General features: G+C 40.7%; 1 protein-coding gene across 3 annotated transcripts in view; it reads left to right on the plus strand.

Moving 5' to 3' along the window:
* Positions 1–3,039: 3,039 nt before the first annotated feature.
* The window catches only part of Tpp2 (tripeptidyl peptidase 2), a 62,857-nt gene continuing 45,199 nt past the window's right edge, over positions 3,040–20,697 (plus strand). For all 3 annotated transcript variants that reach the window (XM_057758430.1, XM_057758431.1, XM_057758433.1), the window contains exons 1-4: positions 3,040–3,269; positions 10,202–10,330; positions 17,353–17,448; positions 19,242–19,346. In XM_057758430.1, the coding sequence (XP_057614413.1) occupies positions 3,105–3,269; positions 10,202–10,330; positions 17,353–17,448; positions 19,242–19,346 (495 nt within the window). In that variant the 5' untranslated portion in view covers positions 3,040–3,104. The remainder of the gene's footprint in view (positions 3,270–10,201; positions 10,331–17,352; positions 17,449–19,241; positions 19,347–20,697) is intronic.

The following is a 20,697-nucleotide window of genomic DNA, read 5'->3' on the forward strand; positions in this document are numbered from 1 at the left end:
CTTCTTGCTTTTACCTTCTACAAGCTAGGATTGTAGGTGTAACAACCAGGGACCACATTACATAAATAAATGTTAGTCTTTCAAACATACTCAGGGTCTCCTACATGGATCAAGTGCTGGGGGATGGTCAGGATAATAACAGCATGTAGTGTTCTCTGGGGTGTTTTGTATTTAATTTTTAACATTTCATTATATCCATCTTATCTCCAATTTATGCAAAGGTTATAGCCAAGGATGACATTTGTCATGGGTGGTTCATTGGTTCAAAAAGATGGGACTAGTTGTACTCCCAGATCTTGTTCTTGTCACCTTTGAGACAGGAATACAATACTTCTGTATCCCAGTTTTGCTCCCTAGAAGGTAGCAGCTGATGGCTCTGGTTTTACAAGAGACCGTGCATACACATGGAAATCTTACCCTTATCAACTCAAGCAGTCTGTTACTAATGGAAGTGTGGCTTATTCCTGTCACACATCTGTGTAACAGCTGCCTTGTCTTTGCCCCCTTCCCTCCCATCCCCTCCTTTTTTCCTCATTTTTAATCTTAAGATTTATTTGTATTTTTCATCAGCTTTGTAATTATAAGATAACAATCCAAAAGAAAAGTTAACATTTTGATCTCAAGAAATTATTTAAAATTACAATTGAATACATTTTATACTCTTATGTACTTATAAGAGAGATTTAATTTGTGGGGTATTTATAACAGAAGTCACATCTTCAAAAATGCAAATCACATCCGGATTGAAATCTGTATAGAATGAAAATAAAATCGCAAAATGAGTGACTGAGTGGTTAACTTTCAGTGTTTGAGTGTTTTGTAAGTAAAAGATGCTAGGCATTGAACTGGCTACATAGAAATCAGTGAGATAAAGAACGCTAGTCCATACATACACCAGAAATAATGTCCTCTAGGTCTCCTAGTCTCTGACATGGCATCAGATGTCTCCTTATAACTGTAGAAAAATTTAAAAAATCGTGGGAGGTGCAGCAAAAAAATTTGAAATTCAGTTCTTAAAAATCCTGGCACTTAGTTTTCATAATAAGCAGTTTTAAACACTCACCGAATAGGCATTCGTACTCTGGTTGTTGGGCACAACACAGTAGGGTAGAAAGTACTGCAGGCAGACCATGAAAACAACTTAGTTTCAGCAGAGAGTTGTTTTGTAACCCGGCCTCCAGTCGTTTCCTCTATGTGAAATGAAGTGGTGGCCAAGGCTCCCGTGAAGCTGCACACCAGTTCCTTCTGCCACTGCTGCATGCTCGGTACTGAAAGTCCCTGGAGAGTTTGTCATTCTCTTTCCTCTGCTCTTCAGATACTTAAGTGCTTTCCGATTCTGTCCTAAAGGTAATGAATCATGGTTGGGAATGAAGATAACGTTGACCTTGCTGCCTTTCCCTCACAAGCAAAAGCAAACTCTTCTGGTCTTATACAATGAACAATGAAGGCAATCAGCAGGAATTACTGCAGAGACACCAGAGCAAAGTTTGAGGAGTCACTGGGAGGACTGTGGTTTGAAAAGTGGCATATAAGGTATTCCATGCATCTGCCTGTTACGCTGGAGTCCACAGAAATGCAAAGGGCCCATGATTGCATAGGAAAAAAATATTTTCCTCTCTGAAATTGTTTCTTTTTAATTATGAAAGCAGTTAACAACTACATACTGCTTTGTTATCTGTGTGCTTTGGAGATATTCAAATGTCACTTGCTTTCCGATTTAGAAATCACGGTAGGCTCTATTTTTTTATTTGCTTTATAAGTAATACCATTCAAAATTTCCACCTCCTCCCACTCCCCCTTCCTCTCCCTCTCCAATCCGAAGAGAGGGCAGGGTATCCTGCCCTGTGGGAAGTCCAAGGTCCTCCCCCCTCCATCCAGGTCTAGGAAGGTGAGCATCCAGACTAGGATCTCAAAAAGCCAGTACACGCAGTAGAATCAAATACTAGTGCCATTATCATTGGCTTCTCAGTCAGCCCTCATTGTCAGCCACATTCAGAGAGTCCGGTTTGATCACACGCTCGTTCAGTCCCAGTCCAGCTGGCCTTGGTGAGCTCCCATAAGATCGGTCACACCGTCTCAGTGCGTGGACGCACCCCTCGCGGTGCTGACGACTCCTTTGCTCATCTTCTCCCGGTAGGCTTTATTTTTTAAGACTTTATTTATTAGACTTGACGCCGACTCTTGTTATTTAATGCAAAACAAAGCACATACATAATTATTTGCATGTGAAGCTGTCAACAACAATTGGGTTTTCATAAACTGTGTTTAATCGCTGTGAGAGGGTTTTACAAGATTGTCAGTGGGGCAATTAAGATTACCCTGGTAGGTATAGGCACAGCCAGCTCATTCAGGGCCACAGAACGCAGAAGCTGGTCACCCTCACTGGATATCTTAATGAAAAAAAAAAAAAAAGCACTATGGTTTAAGGACAGTGCTGAGCCTGAAGGAGAAAACAGGGACTTCGATGGAGAAAAGTAGGCAGAAAATTAGAAAATTTTCAGGAATCCCGGAGGCCAAGAAGAGGCCCCGAAGACAAGAGGGGCCCATTTCGGTCCCGTGCTTTGTTTCAAGATCACTGGCGACAGAATCGCCGACAAACCTCTTCCTGTTGACTAAGGCGCTGCCTCTCCCCACTCCATCCATCCACCTCACCCCCCAGAAAGCAGCGGCCACAGAGCCTGCACCGCTCAATCCGAGACCTCCGAGCCCGACTCTGCCGGCCCGCAGCAACCGGCGGGGATCCCGCGGCTCAGGCGGGCTGCCCGTTCTTCTGACGGCGTCTCCCAGACAGTGACAGCTCGGACGCCGAGCCCCGGGCTCTGTGCTCCCCCTCTTTTAGAACCGGACTCCAGCTGGAAGCGTTCAGACTCCACCCCTGCGCCGCAGCCCAGCTACACGCCTACGTAGAGCCTCTCAGCGGCGCCGTTAGCTGACGTAGCGACACTTCATTGGCTCTGCCGCTCTTCCCGCACGCGATTGGTTCCTGGCGGCACGGCCCCGCCCCCTCCCCGCCTCGGGCCCGCCTCGCCGGCTGTCCCCGCGCCGCTGGTCCGCGAGCAGCCTGGCGGTTTGCCTCTTCCTCGCCCGTCCTCTAGACCGCGTCCATGGCCACCGCCGCGACCGAGGAGCCCTTCCCTTTCCACGGTCTTCTGCCGAAGAAGGAGACCGGGGCCGCCTCCTTCCTGTGCCGATACCCGGAGTATGACGGGCGCGGGGTGCTCATCGCCGTCCTGGACACGGGGGTCGATCCCGGGGCTCCGGGCATGCAGGTGAGGCGGCGCCGAGGGCCTGGGACCGGAAGGGCCGAGCCGGAGGACGAGGCCGGTCAGCTCCGGGCCACCGCAGGACCCGGTTTCTGCTCCACACAAAAGCGGCGTGGTCGGCGTGGCTGATCGGGATCCGGGGCCGCGCGCGGGGAAGCCCTGCTGGTCATCCGGGCGTGCCAGGCCCCGCACCTCGTCAGGGTCCTCGCCCGGTCTCGCCGAGCCAGGATTTTACAGTTTTTAACCTTGGGGGTTCGGGGAGGGTGGGGGAGTGACACCGATGGGGGCAGCAGTTAGGGATGTGGTTACAGATTGGTTTTTGGCAAGACCAGCAAAGCGGGGTTCCCAGAAGACAACTCGGTCCGCTTCCGGAATGGTTTCTTCTGAGACTTTGGTATTTTTAAGTTATCTGCCGTGTATTTGAAATCTGGGTTAGACTTTTACGTAAGGCACAACTAAATTGTTAGGGGCGAACTTTTCAGGCCTTAAGAAAATAGACTTTTTAAATGCCTCAGAACATAAAATATATACTTTAGCTATGATTTCCTTAAATGACTTTATTTTCCTTTCTGCAAGTTAGAAGTCTTTAGGGGAGGGACCTTACAGAAAACTGATGTTAAAAAAATGCCTCTGATTAAAATGCATTCTGTTTTTAAAGTAAACTAACCTTTTACTAAAACCCACTAATAAGTACTTTTGCAGCCATTGTTGAATATCTTCCCTGACTAACTTATTTCCTCCTTTTCGGTCCTGTGTCTGTGTATCTATCAGATAGATGCATTAGATTGCATAGATAATATATTAACTTCTTCCTCACAAAGGAGGGATGCTTAATCCTTTATTCCTAGACCTTGGTTCCCCCCCATCGTTAGTTCTTTCCTTGTGCAAGGGATGGGAAGGAAGCCTGTGTGACCACTCCATGGATCTCTGGGGAGTCCTGATCCTGAGGGTTTGTTGCTTCTTCCTTTCTCTGGAGCACAGCTAGTGGCCGTCCTGTCTGACAGAACCCCTGATTTAGAAGCTCAGGTAATGAGTTCCCTCCAGGTGACTACCGTTGTTCTTTTATGAATGGTAATTGCTAAGGCGTGGTGACAGCATTGCCACATAGAGGGTTTGGCACACAGTGGAAATGCTGCCCATTACACAGCAGTGTGTGCTTACTTGTAGGACGCGTGGGAGAACAGCCAGGGTAGGGTAAGTGGCTGGCTGGTTCTTTTGTTAGAGGTCAGGCGGTTTTGGAGTAGACCTGCTCAGTGGGCATTTGTGGGATTTCCAGCTCTGTTTATCAAAGTATTTTGTTTCTGTAAAGGAACGGTTTTTACCCAGTAGAATTTCTTGACCATGGAGAAAAGCAAGCCGGGCGATGGTGGCGCACGCCTTTAATCCCAGCACTCGGGAGGCAGAGGCAGGCGGATCTCTGTGAATTCGAGACCAGCCTGGTCTACAGAGCTAGTTCCAGGACAGGCTCCAAAGCCACAGAGAAACCCTGTCTCGAAAAACCAAAAAAACAAAAACAAAACTTTTCTTCAGCACTTTATTGCTTTTCTCTTTTTTTGTTTTTAAGACTATCTTAAAGTCCTAAATAACAATGAATGTTTAATGGGAGGAGATTATGATAGGTCTATACTTACAAATTGTCTGAAGAGAAAATAATGTTGGATATTTACATACAACACAAATACTCAATAAAATATTAAAACCAAATGAGAATATAAGATCATCAAGCATTAATTTTGTAGCTCTGTATATACATCATTAAGGTAAGAAAGAAAATAGAAATTTTAAAAAAAATAGAAGAGGGGACTGACCTGGCCATTTGGGATGCCAAATGGGATCTCAGTAAAGGACTCGAGACAAAAATGAGAACTTTGAGGGACAGAGCCAGTTGTCTCCTCCTTCGTTAACTTCCTTAGGCCAAGTCCTTTTTCTGTCACAGCTTCTGGGTGTCTTCAGAGTAGAGGGCAGGGCCGGGTGTGCCGACAGATTGAGGAGAGCAGTCCTTCCGTAGATGATGAAATGTTCCCTTAGCAAGCATTCAGGCACCTGGTTGGTGCCCACTGCTCCATTAAATAACAAAGTCCTGGAAACTGTGAGTGTTTCAAAGATAGAGCGGTAGGATGGCGGAAAGACTGAGGTCGTGGACGTGTTTCGTGACAAGATAAACCTTGGTCGAGGCCGCGTCCACAAAAGCAATTGTAGTTCCAGGACAGGCTCCAAAACCACAGAGAAACCCTGTCTCGAAAAACCAAAAAAAAAAAAAAGCAATTGTAGATGCCACTCTTAACTCTCTACTGATTTGTGCTTCACTTTCCCAAACTTACCCATCAGAAGCAAACCTAGTAACGTGTATTTGTTCAAAACCAAGTCAGTTTGCTTTTGAGTAAACCTCCAAAAATTCTATTGCAAGCCTTTCACCCCCCCAACTTTGACCTTTGGGCGTAGCCTCAGCACCACCTTTCACTCAGTGCTTCCCTCTTGAACATTTGATTTCCATCTCTTCTAGGCTCCTAGATGTTGCAGGTCCTAATGCTTGCCTTTGCCTGTGTCCTTAATTTGCCCAAAAGCTTCCTATAGTCACCTGCAAACTCCTGCTTCATCCTTTAAGACATTACTGACTTCATTCAGCCTTTGCCAGGCATTTAGCTCTACTGTTAAGTTCTGTGGCTGTAGACATGAGCAAGGCCAGTAACTTCCGGCTAACAGTGATTTTCGTTTTTCTCCCTTTTGTTCTCTTAAGTTGTAAGTATTCCTAATAGTGCTTACATTTTTTTCATCTTGTTACCCCGCCTTACATTTTTCCTGGTTAAAATTCTTGGAAAGCATATATCAAATTTATTTGGTATCAAATCTGCTAGTGATAATAAGCATTTTGTTGAAAAAGACATGCATGCATAATAGGGAACTGTCCTTTTAGAAAAAAAGCAATTTGAGGTAAATGGATACAAATAACTCCATGAAAGTTTTTTGTTTGTTTGGTATTTGTGTTGTTTTTTTGATACAGGGTTTCTCTGTGTAATAGCTCTGTCTGTCCTGTAGACCAGGCTGGTCTTGAACTCACAGAGATCCACTTGCCTTTGCCACCCGAGTGCTGAAATTAAAGGTGTGTGCCACTACCACCCAGCTCAAATAAAAGTATTTTTAGTGTGCACATTCACTAAAATATTAATAAGTAATCCAACATATATAATTGGTTATATTTTAGTCTTAGTGACTGTCATTTACTTGGGTTTAGTTTCTGCAAGCTGAGTTTTGTGTTCTTAGGGCATTTGTTGACTACTTCCTTAAACTCTTACAGTCTTGGATTATTATCTCTACTTCTTTGTTATCTCAACTGATAATAAACTTTCTAAAAGCAGGGATCCTTATAAATTGATCATGCTCTCGGAATAAAAGTTACTGAGTAGTAATCACATACTTAAATGTATATTTTCAATATTTTTCCGTTGAAATTTCAAGAAAATACTATTTTTTCCTTGCTTAGTGAACGTTTGTTTTTGATGGTTAGCAAGCCTTTCGCCTCTTGTTGTGGCTTTACAAATGGTTAGTGAACGGCTCCTACCCGTACCATTTTCTGCTCCATAACAGTGGGGAAATGAGCAACTCGTATTCCTGACATTTCGGGGAAATGGTAGGCGATTTCTTTTTATTTAGTTAGTATCCAGGAAACGTTTCCCAGTCTCCCCCTCAAGGTTATTACTGTGGCTTTCCCCATAATTCCATTTTCTAGGCTTGCCAGCCCTCATCCACGCACCTTTCCGTCCTTAAAGATGGACTGCATATTTCCTCTGTTACTAGTTGAGTTTCCTTCTTATCCCAAGCCTCTACTGCAAAATACTCATATGATTTTACCTTTATATTTTTTCAGCCCCTAATTCTTTTGTCTCCTAGAAAATCTCCAATAGAGTGAACAAAAATTTAAATTTTCTACATGTGTATATTGTATGTTTGTCTGCTCCTTTCTCCCTTCCTCTCTTCTCTGTCTCTCTGTCTCTGTGTGTTTGAGGGTGTGGGGTGAGTGGGGCGTGGGTGAGAGACAGAGAGAGACCACAAGCACTTCTTATACATAACTTAACAATAATAATACATGGTAAACAAAGCACTAAATCTCTTTTGGCTTTTCCTCTTCTCACATACTGATAATGAGGTTTTGTTTTACTAGTTTGATCATGATTTTCATTGCGACTTTTTTTTTCTAAATTGTCATATTGATTGAACTTTCTGATTATCAGCCTTCTTCTAGTATAAATATCCAAGAAAGCTTACAAATTGCTGTTCAAACAAACAACAACAACAAAAACAAAAACCCTAAGTGTGACAGTCCCTTTGGAACTTCACACCATGATGCTCTTGGTTTTTCAAGGCAGCATGACAAGGTTCTGCGTGTGATCCACAGCTGTACCTTCTTGGCCCTATCAAGAAAAAATGTGCCGGGAGGTGGTGGCGCACGCCTTTAATCCCAGCACTCGAGAGGCAGAGGCAGGCGGATCTCTGTGAGTTCGAGGCCAGCCTGGTCTACAAGAGCTAGTTCCAGGACAGGCTCCAAAACCACAGAGAAACCCTGTCTCGAAAAACAAACAAAAAAGAAAAAGTGTCTTATTTTCTCTAAGAGTCACTGCTTCTTTGAGTATATGGTAAATACAAAACTTTGCATGTACTATAGAGAAAATACTTTGTGTTGGGGAAAAGATTCATGATAGTCAAATGATTTAATAGTAATGGCCACAACCCTGGTCCTAAAGATTTATGAATTTTCCAGGTAGAAGGAAAGTCTGAAGACTTTGTGCTTGTTACATTCTTGACATTTGTTATTTTCTTATTTCTTTCTCTTTTTTACAGACCTTGTGTTTTCATGCCTAATTCCTGTTGGTGTGTGTGTGTGTGTGTGTGTGAAAGAGAGAGAGAGAGAGAGAGAGAGAGAGAGAGAGAGAGAAAGAGAGCGCACAAGAGAATATATACATGTGTGTATACACACACACAAGTACAGTTTTAACTAGTGCATATGTTCATTGTATAAAATGATGGGTTTCCTTATGACATTTTTATACTTGTATATCTCAACAGACAATAATAAATGGGAAAGTGAATTAGACAGCTCTCAAAAGAAGTAGAAAGGGCTTGTGAGGTGGCTCAGTGGTAAAGGTGCCTGCTGCCAATCCTGACAACTTGGGTTGAGTTGCCGTGTCCCTGTATGTTGGAAAGAGAGAACCAACTCCTAGACGTTGCCATCTGACTTCCTGTGGCATGTTTGTACTCACACAGATACCCTTACACACAAAATAAATGAGATTTGGTTTAAAAAATATACAACATCCAATAAATATATGAAAAAATTCAGCATCCTTAGCCATCAGGGCAACAAAGTCAATGCTATATTGAGATTCCAGCTTAACCAACAATGAATTCCTGTCATTAAGAAACTAACAGATGCTGGTGAGGATGAGGTTAAGGATGGTAGTAAGATTCTTTTTTTTTTTTTAAATACTTATTATATATACAATATTCTGTCTGTGTATGCCTGAAGGCCAGAAGAGGGCGCCAGACCTCATTACAGATGGTTGTGAGCCACCATGTGGTTGCTGGGAATTGAACTCAGGACCTTTGGAAGAGCAGGTGGTGCTCTTAACCACTGAGCCATCTCTCCAGCCCCTGGTAGTAAGATTCTTGAATACCGTTGGTAGAAGTATATATTAGATCATTTACTATAAAAATTAGTATTGAGTTTCTTTAAGTATAGGCATGCTCCATAAGTATATATTGAACACAATGACTTGGCTTTGCAAAACTAGCTCAAACGAACCTTATTAATTATTCGTCTGTAAAAATATTCTACTACAGTTTCCTGTAGCAGTAGTGTTGTGGCTCACATGAAAATTTTTTTTTTTTTTCAAGACAGGGTTTCTCTGTGGTTTTGGTGCCTGTCCTGGAACTAGCTCTTGTAGACCAGGCTGGCCTCGAACTCCCAGAGATCCGCCTGCCTCTGCCTCCCGAGTGCTGGGATTAAAGGCGTGCGCCACCACCGCCCGGCGCTCACATGAAAATTTATAGCTAGTAAAGAAATATATCTTAACTAAGTTATTAGAGCCGATGCTAAGTTGGATCATTCAGTCATAAAAAATGTTACTGCCCAGCCATCACTGTTGTTGGGTGTCTGTTTGCAACTTGGATGGAGAGACCACCCGTCCCTGTGGAGCGTGCACTCTAACAGGAGACACTGACGAGAGCCACCTCGTGTGTGCTGTGGGAAGCTGGGCTGTGTCCTGCGAGGGTGGGGAACACATGAAAGGAGTCATCTGGGAAGGTTTTCTGAAGGGGCGATAACTTGACTAGAAAACTGAAATGCGCAATTGAATGCTCTTATACAACTGGAGAGATAAATAATCTAAGGAAGAGGATTGTATAAAAACAGTCGAGGCAAGAATGGTGAACATTTGCCGGGCGGTGGTGGCGCACGCCTTTAATCCCAGCACTCGGGAGGCAGAGGCAGGCGGATCTCTGTGAGTTCGAGACCAGCCTGGTCTACAAGAGCTAGTTCCAGGACAGGCTCCAAAGCCACAGAGAAACCCTGTCTCGAAAAACCAAAAAAAAAAAAAAAAAAAAAAGATTTCTTTATTATGTATACAGTAGTCTCAGTATTCTGTCTGCATGTATGCCTTGAGGCCAGAAGAGGGCACCAGACCTCATTACAGATGGTTGTGAGCACTATGTGGTTTCCGGGAATTGAACTCAGGACCTTTGGAAGAGTAGCCAGTGCTCATAACCACTGAGCCATCTCTCCAGCCCCTATGCTTTTCTCTTAATTATATTATTTTTAATATAAATGAAAAATTCCATAGGCAATTATATATGTATATACATATATATATTATAGTGTGTACATACATGGATTTACATTACTATAAAGACAAAATCTAACTCATTTTCTTTTTCTCAATTTTTAGGTTACAACTGATGGAAAACCAAAAATCATTGACATCATTGATACCACAGGAAGTGGTGATGTGAATACTGCTACAGAAGTAGAGCCAAAAGATGGGGAAATTATTGGTCTTTCTGGAAGAGTGCTTAAGGTTGGAACATTTCTCTTCTTATTGAATGGGTTTTTTAGTTTGTTGGTTCTTTTCCCCTCTTCCTTCATTTTGTAATGTTGCTTCAAAACATCTTAATATTTTTAAACTTAAATTGGCACTAGAGTAGTATTTACCTGTTACTTATACTTTGCGAATTATCCCAAAACGCTTAGTATAAAATAAGGAGATGTTCCATTACTGTCTTCTAAGAACATAGGTTGTCATGTTGATGGATGCTTATGGTAAATATTGAATCCCCAGCTATTGGATATCCTCCACAGATGTAATAAGCCAAATCAAACCGAATTAATAAGACCAGGTTTTAATCTGAGCAAAGCAACTCCTGGGTAGTCTTGGAAGGAAGGAGAAACTATGGGTCAGTTCTGGATATAAAGACCTATACTCGTGGTCTTGAGCCTCTCAGGGGGAGGGGCCTCCCCCTGGGGTTCTCAGGCATGGGTTCTGGAATGTGACGATTGGGTTCAGGTGGAGCTTCCCAATAGCTTATAGTTGTGAATTTCTCATGAAGTTGTAAGTTGTTGACCATGGTTGTGGTTTCATTTAAAGGCTTAGCTAGTGAGCGTTGGGAAGTTGGCTGTTCCATGTACATAATTTGGTTTATTTGTTTGGTTGTTTTATTTTGTTCTTTTTGTGACAGGGTCTCTTTATGTCGTCTTTGCAGTCCTGGAACTCTAGGTAGACCAGGCTGTTCCCAGTTCTGCTTATTTTTCCTCCCAAACGCTGGGGTTAAAGGCTGCACCACTACCCCTTGTTTCTTTGCCACATGGCTCTCTTGACAGAGTTGTTTTATAGTGAGCATGGCAGCTGTCTTATCTCGGGGCAAGAGTCTAAGAGAATAATCACGGTGAAAGTCATGGATTTTTATAAGATTAGCTTACAAGTGATAGTCCATCTCTTCATTGTTTTCTGTTCATTGGAAATCAGGCAGTAATCAGCAGACACCTGGAAGAGGTATCTCATGACAGCATGTGTACTGTAAGGTGTGGGTCATGAGGGCCATCTTAGAAGTTATTTGTTTAGTAAAGTACTTGTCATTGGGATTTTTTTTAAATTGAGGTCAACAAATGGTTTTAACTTTTGAAGAGAAAAAAAGAGAGAGAAAGTAACCACCTACATAGTTTTTTTGCCTTCATCACTTTTTCAGTGAACCTGACCATGAAGAAATATTTAGGCCCTAAAATTTACCAACTTAAATGACTGGCTTTGCTTTATTTTGTTCTTGGTAAAAAGGGATGTATAAACTAAGCATGAGACAATAGATATAAAACAAGCATAGAGCTATTTATGAGTTACTGGTTAATCCATTTAGAGGATTACAAAAGAATTGAGAATGATTTTTATTTTTAATCTTTTTTTTTTTTTTTTGGTTTTTCGAGACAGGGTTTCTCTGTGGCTTTGGAGCCTGTCCTGGAACTAGCTCTGTAGACCAGGCTGGTCTCGAACTCACAGAGATCCACCTGCCTCTGCCTCCCGAGTGCTGGGATTAAAGGCGTGCGCCACCATCGCCCGGCTCTTTTTTTTTTTTTTTTTGACAAGACTTCACTATAGCTTTGGTGCCTGTCCTGGAACTAGCTCTTGTAGACCAGGCTGGCCTCGAACTCACAGAGATCCGCCTGTCTCTGCCTCCTGAGTTCTAGGATTAAAGGCGTGCGCCACCACTGCCCGGCTATTTTTAATCTTTTAGAACAAGCAGACTTAGTTTGAAGTATATTGATTTACTCTATGACAGTAGATCACACTTCTAGTGAGCCCTGCAGATTTAGACCTACATAATTATTCTTAGTTGCTTATTTTTAGATAACTGTAATAACCTAAGCTTTCAATAAGCTGTATGAATAACTATTGTCACTAGTGCTCAAAGGTAGAAGTTTTATGTAATATATCATTCCTTAATAAATAAGGTAAAGCAATTAAGACTTGATAGTCTTTAAAAAAAAAAAGACTTGATAGTCTTGCCTGTTGCTCACATGAAGACTGTTCTCCAGAGTGTGTTATCGCTTCATTTGCTATGAACGTTCTCCAGGGAGTTGACCTCTTGACCAGCCTCCTAGTCCACACAGGGAGAGATACTGATTGGTTAAGTTTGGATAGCTTGTGGAATAGGATGGTGGAAACCAATTGCTCTTCATACAGACTTTGTACCAATCTTTCCCTTCTCCATCCATGCATAAAATGTACTTACAGAGGTATTGAGAATTTTCTTTTTTTTCTTTTTGATTTTTTGAGACAGGGTTTCTCTGTGTAGCTTTGGCGCTTGTCCTGATACTAGCTCTTTTATACCAGACTGGCCTTGAACTCTAGAGATCCGCCTGCCTCTGCCTCCTGAGTGCTGGGATTAAAGGCGCTACCACCACTTGGCTGAGATGTTTTGTAGTGTCAGGAAGGAATAATTATTAGTCACTGGTACCATGGCTACTTGGCTCTCCTTACCTCTTCAGGACACCATTTTCTGAAAGTAGTAAAATAAGTTCCTTTGACTTAGCCATGTGTTACAGTGAAGTAAATATCTGTCTTGATATTTACTATCTTCTCCTTCTTCCAAATAGCTCATAAACAGCCAACAGAGCCTCATTCTTCTTGTTTAAGACCAAGTACAGGTAATACTTTGGTAGCCATTGCTTTCAGATGATAGTCCTTTACAATCTTGACTTCTTTCTGCCATATCATACCCTGTTTCAACTTTTGTGATAATCATTTGTTTGTTGTTTTATCACCTTTGTGCAGATAAATAAAATGCAGTATTTAGTTTCCTCTACTTTTCAGCTTTTCATGGATGCCCTCATTTCTGTATCTGTTCTTGGTGTTTGCAAGATTTGAGATTGACTGGTCTTTATTGTTGAATGTGGCAACAATAATGGGTTCAGTTTCATTGCTAAGCAATATGATAAGATTTCTATACAGCACATTCTGTTTGCTCTGTGTATTGAACTGTTGCAGTTTGGGACTGTTGAGTAAGAGCTGTTTTGAAAGCATTATGCATATTTCCTGTGCATGTGTGCGGATGTCTCCAGGATGTGTGTGTGCCAGAAGAATTGCTGAGTCATGGAGATACAGCTTTACTAGGACATTACTAATGTCTTTACCTTTTATTTGAGACTGGCCTTGTACACTCCTGATTTTCTTGCCTCCACATCCCAAGTGCTGGGATTATAGGTGTGTACCATCGTGCCTGGCCAGCTTTTAACTTCAAATACTTGGAATTTTCAGAACTTTAAAAAAAAAAAATCTTTAAAAAGGATGGGAATCTCAGTATATCGTGTTGTAAGTTTAATTTGCACTTGTTTAATGAGATCAGCCATTTTTTCACAGATTTGGGCTTTTGGGTTTCGTATGACATATTAAACATTCATTTACCCTTTTCATTTTTGTTTTGTTTCATTTTAATGTTACTGAACTGTGCATTGTATTCTTATTGGTTTGTAGCATTCTTTTATATATCCATTTTCTATTTTAAACTTGAAATTTTCAGTTTTTACATATACATATGTACTTAGTGAAAACTTGAAGCTCTAAAATTAATTAAATGTGTGACTGAATATGACAGTATTCCCAGTATACCTAGAAAGTTGTATTTTTTCTTATTTGTTTTAGAGAATTTGACTGGAATTTTTTTTATATTTAGTTTGAAGTTGGAGTCTCATTTTTTTCATAAAAAAACCTAGAATGCCCACATCACACATTATCATTCCTTTAGTTCCCCAGTAATTCTCATGTCTTTCTTTTAACTTGGCTACCTTCAAAGTTTGTTAGGAGTCCTGTCTATCCTGAAGCTCACAGGAGACATCTGCACCAAGAGAAAGCCATGAACTTATGTAAGACATGGCGGGTGGGGGGAGAAAGAGACTCTTCTGGGTTGTGAAATTTGTCTGTGACACCGTCGTGTTAGCAGACCAAAGGTTGGTCCACCTTTAAGTCTTACTCCTTAGTTCTCTGTCCTGTGGTTCTCCAGTCGTTCTCGACTCAGTTCTCAATACATGCTGCTCTCACTTTACCACGTTGAAGTTAAACCTTTTAAAAAATAACCTATATTTAGCCTCAAAAATTGAAAAATTTTATGAAAAGGTTAATACAGGCATATAGAAGAGTGTGACTAGATTTAGTATAACCAAAGCAAATGGTGTGTGACTTTATAGGCATGTGCTATGAAGCCGGCAAGACTGAAACAACTCAGGGTGCTATTTGGTTCATTAAGAAAAATGTCCCATTTGTTAGGCAACCTCTTTTAAGAGTTTTAGAAATGAACTATAATTCGTAATAATGAGATTATGTACTCCAGACAGGGATTTTGAGTCCCAGGCGTGGGTTTACATACAAAACAATATATCCTGTCTTTAAAAAAAGAGACAAAGTTGATCTCCATGGAGACCTGGAGAGAGCTCAGTAGATGAAGTATCTGCTATGTGAGCATGAAGACCTGAATTCAGACCCCAGCACCGATCTAAAATCGCAGTGTGGTAGCATTCGGCAGGAACTTCAGCACTCCAAGGTAGAGCCAGTAGGATCCCTGGATCTAGTGACCAGCTGTCTTAGCTTCTGATTACTGAGAGACCCTGCCTCAAAAAGCAGGATGGTGGCAGCAGAGAAGTTCCACATCAACCCTTGGCCTCCATGCGCTTCCTATGTACAACGTGTGCATACTCTCACACAGGTATACATCACACCTCTAAGAAAGATGATCGTAGTTACTGTCTGTCGTTTAAACCGTTTTAAATATTTCTTTGCTACTTAAAGATATCACACATAACTTCATAATGTATACTATTTAAATAGATAAAATGACATTCCATAATTGCCTAAATTAATGTAGCATGACTTTTATTTTTTTGAGTTTTTTGTATATAATTTTTATAGCTAGTCTACCTTTAAAGGAAGGTAGATAATACTAATTTTTGAGATATATGTACTTCTATGACCCCGTGGAATTTTTGTTTTATTTATAGTTAAATATAAATTGACCACAGGATTATTTTCATTGATTTTTATATATATGCTAACTAATGTGATTAAATATGTTGAATAGCTTTTGAGTTTTGCTTTTCTTTATAAGTTGGCATCTCATGGCCTTTTGAACATTTTCACTTGTCACTCACCAGAGTTTATAGAGGTGCATGTACAGTGGACTCTTGTGTTGCCGCTAGTGGCACTTTGTTGCAACATTTTGTCACTGTTTTTGTTATGTCAAGGCATTTTAAGAATATGAAGAATGGCTTTTCTGACAATGGATGAGATTTAGTATACAGCCAGTTGACTCTCAAATTATTAGTTAAAACATAGGCCTTTAATAATAGTTTTCATATTTCTAATATGATGAAATTTTCACCCAAAAGTTTTCTATGTAGGAAATAATTGCTATAAAACATGGGAATGAGTTGGAGAAAGAGACTATAAGTGAGACAAGTGAGGATTTTTTGTTTGTTTTTGTGTTTGTTTTTGAGACGGGGTCTCTGAGTATTACTGACTGTCCTGGAGTTTACTATATAGACCAGGCAGGCCTCAAACTCACAGAGATCTACCTACCTTTGCTTCCGGCTGCTGGGATTAAACACATGGGACAGCCAGATGTGCATTGGCAGTTCAACTTCGTATTTAGCACAAAGCTAACAGCTGTTTTTCATAATTAGGGTAATCAGATAGATTTGATATTTTAAATTTCTTGATATTCATTGCATTTTATGAGTCATAGGGATCATAAAGTAGTTATGATCCCCAGCTTCACTGTTGAAGATAGACATGAGTGGTGGAGCAGCCTGCCTGTCTACTGCAGATCCCAGCTTTCATGATAAATTAAGGTCTAGAATAACAGACAGGCTTCATCCTGGAGAAGCAGAAATTGTCAGCCGACAGAGAGAGCACGAGAGCAGTCATTCTCAAAGGGAAACTGCTGATGTAGCTTGGCATTTGCCATTTCATAGTGCCCTTTTGTGGTTAGATGGTCTTGAGGCTGCTGATAGGTTGGTTGTTCTCCGTACATCAGAAGCTATGGTGGCAGGTATTTTCCCACACACGCACTAAAAGGGCCTGCATCCTCAAAAGACCTTGGCTCCGCTATTTCATCCTACCATGATTTGGGAAGAGAAGAGGGTAAATGACATATGCCTGAAGATGTCACCCACATAAACATTCATAGACACTTCTCTAAGGCATATGTATTAGAACTGCAGTGCTGCCGCCTGACTTTTGAGACAGCCTACTCTTCCCCTCTCCATGGAGTGCTTGCTTGCTTTTGCTGAATCAACTTCTGAAACTGTTACATTGCTTCCAAGAAGAATAGAGAGACCTCATCACCATCCCCAAAATACAGTCATAAGGTTAGGATTATGGGGTATATCTTCCTTGCACACAAGAGGAAATAAATGTACCCCCCATTAGTGGTAAAGTTGAGAGTCACAGCCACATTTGTCTAGTCTAAAATCTTGTACCTTTTTAACTGAATTCCATGATGGAACTAGATTCCAATTTTTTACATTCCTGTTTGTATAAGTAATTTCATTTCATCTTTCTATTAAAACCTATTTTTACAGATGATGAGATAATTTGAGAGTGTTAGAGATCTTAGTGAAATTAGCATGATTTTATAGTGCTTTGTCCATAAGGATCCAACGAGCCATGTGTACTATCTGCGCACTGTCTGTATGCTGCTGTTGTAGACGAATGACGTTCTTACTCTAAATAGGAAGGCTGAGTGTGGGGAAGTTCTGAAAACTGCTTCTCCTCCCTGCTACTTAACGGCACAAGTGTGATAAAGGAGAGATGAAGCGTCAGCAGTGTTCAAGAACCGGTTAATAATGTTAGTGATTTAACGAAGTAACATTTTCAGAGGATTTTATAAACTATAAAGCCATAGTGACATTAAGTGTCCACTTAGAGTATTAAAAGTATTTCTCCTATACATAAGCCTCTTTACCCACAGTGAGCCAGTAGAGTAGATGTGAGATAGTTTGATCCCACAGTGGTGTATCATTGGCATTGAGAAGTGAATGAGCAATTTGTTTTACCTACAGATTCCTGCGAGCTGGACAAATCCTTCAGGAAAATATCATATTGGCATTAAAAATGGCTATGACTTCTATCCAAAGGCTCTCAAGGAAAGAATACAGGTAATGAGAAACCCACAATCAGTTGCTTGCACGTATTATATGCTTAGATTCCTACTTGAAGAAAAAGGATTTTTTTTAATTTAAATTTTGCTTTTGTAAATGTCATGAGGTCTTGGGCTGGAGAGATGGCTCAGAGGTTAAGAGCATTGCCTGCTCTTCCAAAGGTCCTGAGTTCAATTCCCAGCAACCACATGGTGGCTCACAACCATCTGTAATGAGATCTGATGCCCTCTTCTGGCCTGCAGGCATACACACAGACAGAATATTGTATACATAATAATAAATAAATATTTAAAAAAATGTCATGAGGTCTTAAATCTTCTAGGGACTTGGACTTTGAAAGACTGTTCAAGAGTATGTGTTTTACTTAAAGTCATTCTTAGTCTTGGGTGCATGGGTTAGTTAGTTTAAGGAAGAATAAAGCAAAACTAAACTAGAACTAGGGTTCTTATGGGTAGATGACATAAACTGAGCTTTAGATTTTTTTGAGAACTTTCTTAAAGAATAGATCTCTTTATTCTTGTTCTTGTGTCCTCTAAGAAAGTTTGCCCCTTTTATCTTGTTGTCTAGTCTTTCCTGCTCCTGGTTTGTTACCGTTTAATACTGTTCTGCTCATCAGATCTAAAGCTTTTCAAATATGTGTATAAAAGGCACATGTTGGGCTGGAAAGATAGCGCAACAGCTTAGCTTACTGTCTTTGCATCGAGCCCAACACCCACATCAGATGACTCATGAAATTTTTGAAAAATGGAATTTATGCCCTGGCAGTGCTGAAGCATGCATGAGCTGCCTGAATATGGCGGTTTTGTTGAACTTGTTCATATTGGGTCTCATGGTCTGAGCTGAGGAGGATGACTGACCAGGTCTCTTCTTCAGATCTCATCACAGTTGGTTATGAGGATTACCATGTGGTTGCTGGGAATTGAACTCGGGACCTTTGGAAGAGCAGGCAGTGCTCTTAACCACAGCTGTCTTATTACTACTTGTAACTCTAGTTCTAGGGGATCTGATGCCTTCTTCTGGCTTATGGGCATCAGCATGCACACATTTCACATAAATTCACGCATACACATACATGAATAAAATAAAACATGTCTGTAGTTAGAGAAAGAAGAGCTAAGTGTGGCTAGGAATTTGCTTTAAAGAGTTGCTGTCAAGTGACAATTTCTGTTCAGTCAGCTTTTATAAGGAACAAGTTGACATGTGAATATAGCTCATAAAGTTGAAGTGGACTCTTCATAGATAATCCAGTTTACTAGATTACTGAAAGGATTCTTTTATCTAGAAAACTTTCGTTAGGAGATACTGTATGGTGAAGAATGGTGACAAAGGTTAGGACTGATTTCAGAAGCCTGGAACCCTGTCCAATTGAAGAGGATGAGGCATCCTGGACAGGGATGATTGAGGACACCTGCCCTTCCCAGTGAAGCTGCAGTCTTTCCTTAGTCATGACTTTGTCCTTGCCTCTCTGCATTTCCCAGCTTTGTACAAGTTCGGGGTGGGTATCTTCTAGGACTAGACAGGGTTCCTGGTGTGGCATACTACATTGTGGAGAAGGGCGGGTATAAATTGGAAATAACTGTATAAAAATATTTTGTGTGACTTGATAAACTTGTTCTCCTAACCAACTTCATTAATTGATTTTCTTTATTACCTTCACTAGAAATGGTTTTGGTAAACCTTTGTTTCAGAATTTTGTAATATCTGAACTGCTGGCAGGGTGTAACCATATAGGCTTGTTTACCTGACTAGTTTGTCTGCCTGATTGTGAGATAAAAATTTTGCCTTTGCAGAAAGAACGGAAAGAAAAAATCTGGGATCCTGTTCACAGAGTTGCGCTTGCAGAAGCTTGTAGGAAACAAGAAGAATTTGATATTGCCAACAATGGCTCTTCCCAAGTTGGTGCTACTCACTTTTATTTTAATGTTTTAAAGACCTATATAAGTACTCTGAAGGCTTCAGTAGACTGCATTTTCATAGGGTTCCTTCCTTGACAGTTTTTTTTTCTCAGTGGATTAAAGTTACCAGTTCTAACATTATTATTTATGCTGTACCAATTTGCATATATATTATGAATATTTTAAAACATAGACATGAATCTTTACCAGCTACACATGGAAATTCCCCAGTGCCTCTTCCTAGCCACTCTCTCATTTGTCCTCCCCAAGACATCATCATCCTGTCCTCTAACACTGTGAATGATTTTCCTCTTTGAAGTTTGTACGATGAAGCCATACAGAGCTTTTACGCAGTTTCTGTTGCTGAGATTGTTAGGATATGCCCTAGGTATTACATACAGGTCATTATACTTCTGTGTGATATTCTATGTTTATGTGTGTAATACAGTTTGTTCATTTTGCACATTGGTACTGACTTTGTTTTTTGAGTGTTAAGAAGTGTCATTTTGGAGCTAAGGAAATGGCTCAGAGTTAAGAACACTTGGTGCTTTCAAGGAGGACCCAGGGTTAGTTTGTAACTCTGGTTCCAGGAGATCCAGTGCATTCTGGCCTCCACAGGCATCAGGTGGTGCAGAACTTAACATGAATCCAAAGCACTCAAACGTAAAATTGAAATAAGTCTTTTTGTTGATTTTTGTTTTCGAGACAGGGGTTCTCAGTGTAGCTTGGCTGTTCTGGAACTTGCGGTTCTGGATCTCTGAGACCAGGCTGGTTTCAAACTCACAGAGATGTGACTTGTCTCTGCCTCCTGAGTGGTGGGATTCTAGGTACAAAATAAATCCTTCAAAAAAGAAAAAGATCATTTAAAACATTGTTGAGTATAGCTTTTTGTAAATCGTAATGATAATGCCTGTTTATATTCCCACCAGAGGCATGTAAGTATACCTGTTAATTTTTTAAATTTTATTATTATTTTATGTGTATGAGTGTTTGCCTATACATGATGTTCTCTAAGGCCAGAAGAGGGCAGTTATTTGTCCAGAATGGAAGTTACACAGTTCTGCATCGCTGTGTGGGTGAAAGTAAACCTTGGTCCTCTGCAGGCGTAGCACTGTTCTTAACCATTGCCCTCCTGCTTCATTTTAGTCAGTTATAAGTGAACATAATGTCTTTGTGGGTTTTTGTTTGCTTTTATGCTTTTTCTTTAAGAAGAAAAGCTAAAATATATTTATCAACAGTGTTACACTTTAGAATTACAGCATTGAAAATGCAAACAATCTCAGTGTTTTCAATTTTTGGTGTTACTCTGAGATTCAAGGACAAAAATTGGTATTCCCAGGTTATTCTCATA

The sequence above is a fragment of the Chionomys nivalis genome, chromosome 26 (assembly GCF_950005125.1).
Source record: "Chionomys nivalis chromosome 26, mChiNiv1.1, whole genome shotgun sequence".
NCBI lineage: Eukaryota > Metazoa > Chordata > Mammalia > Rodentia > Cricetidae > Chionomys > Chionomys nivalis.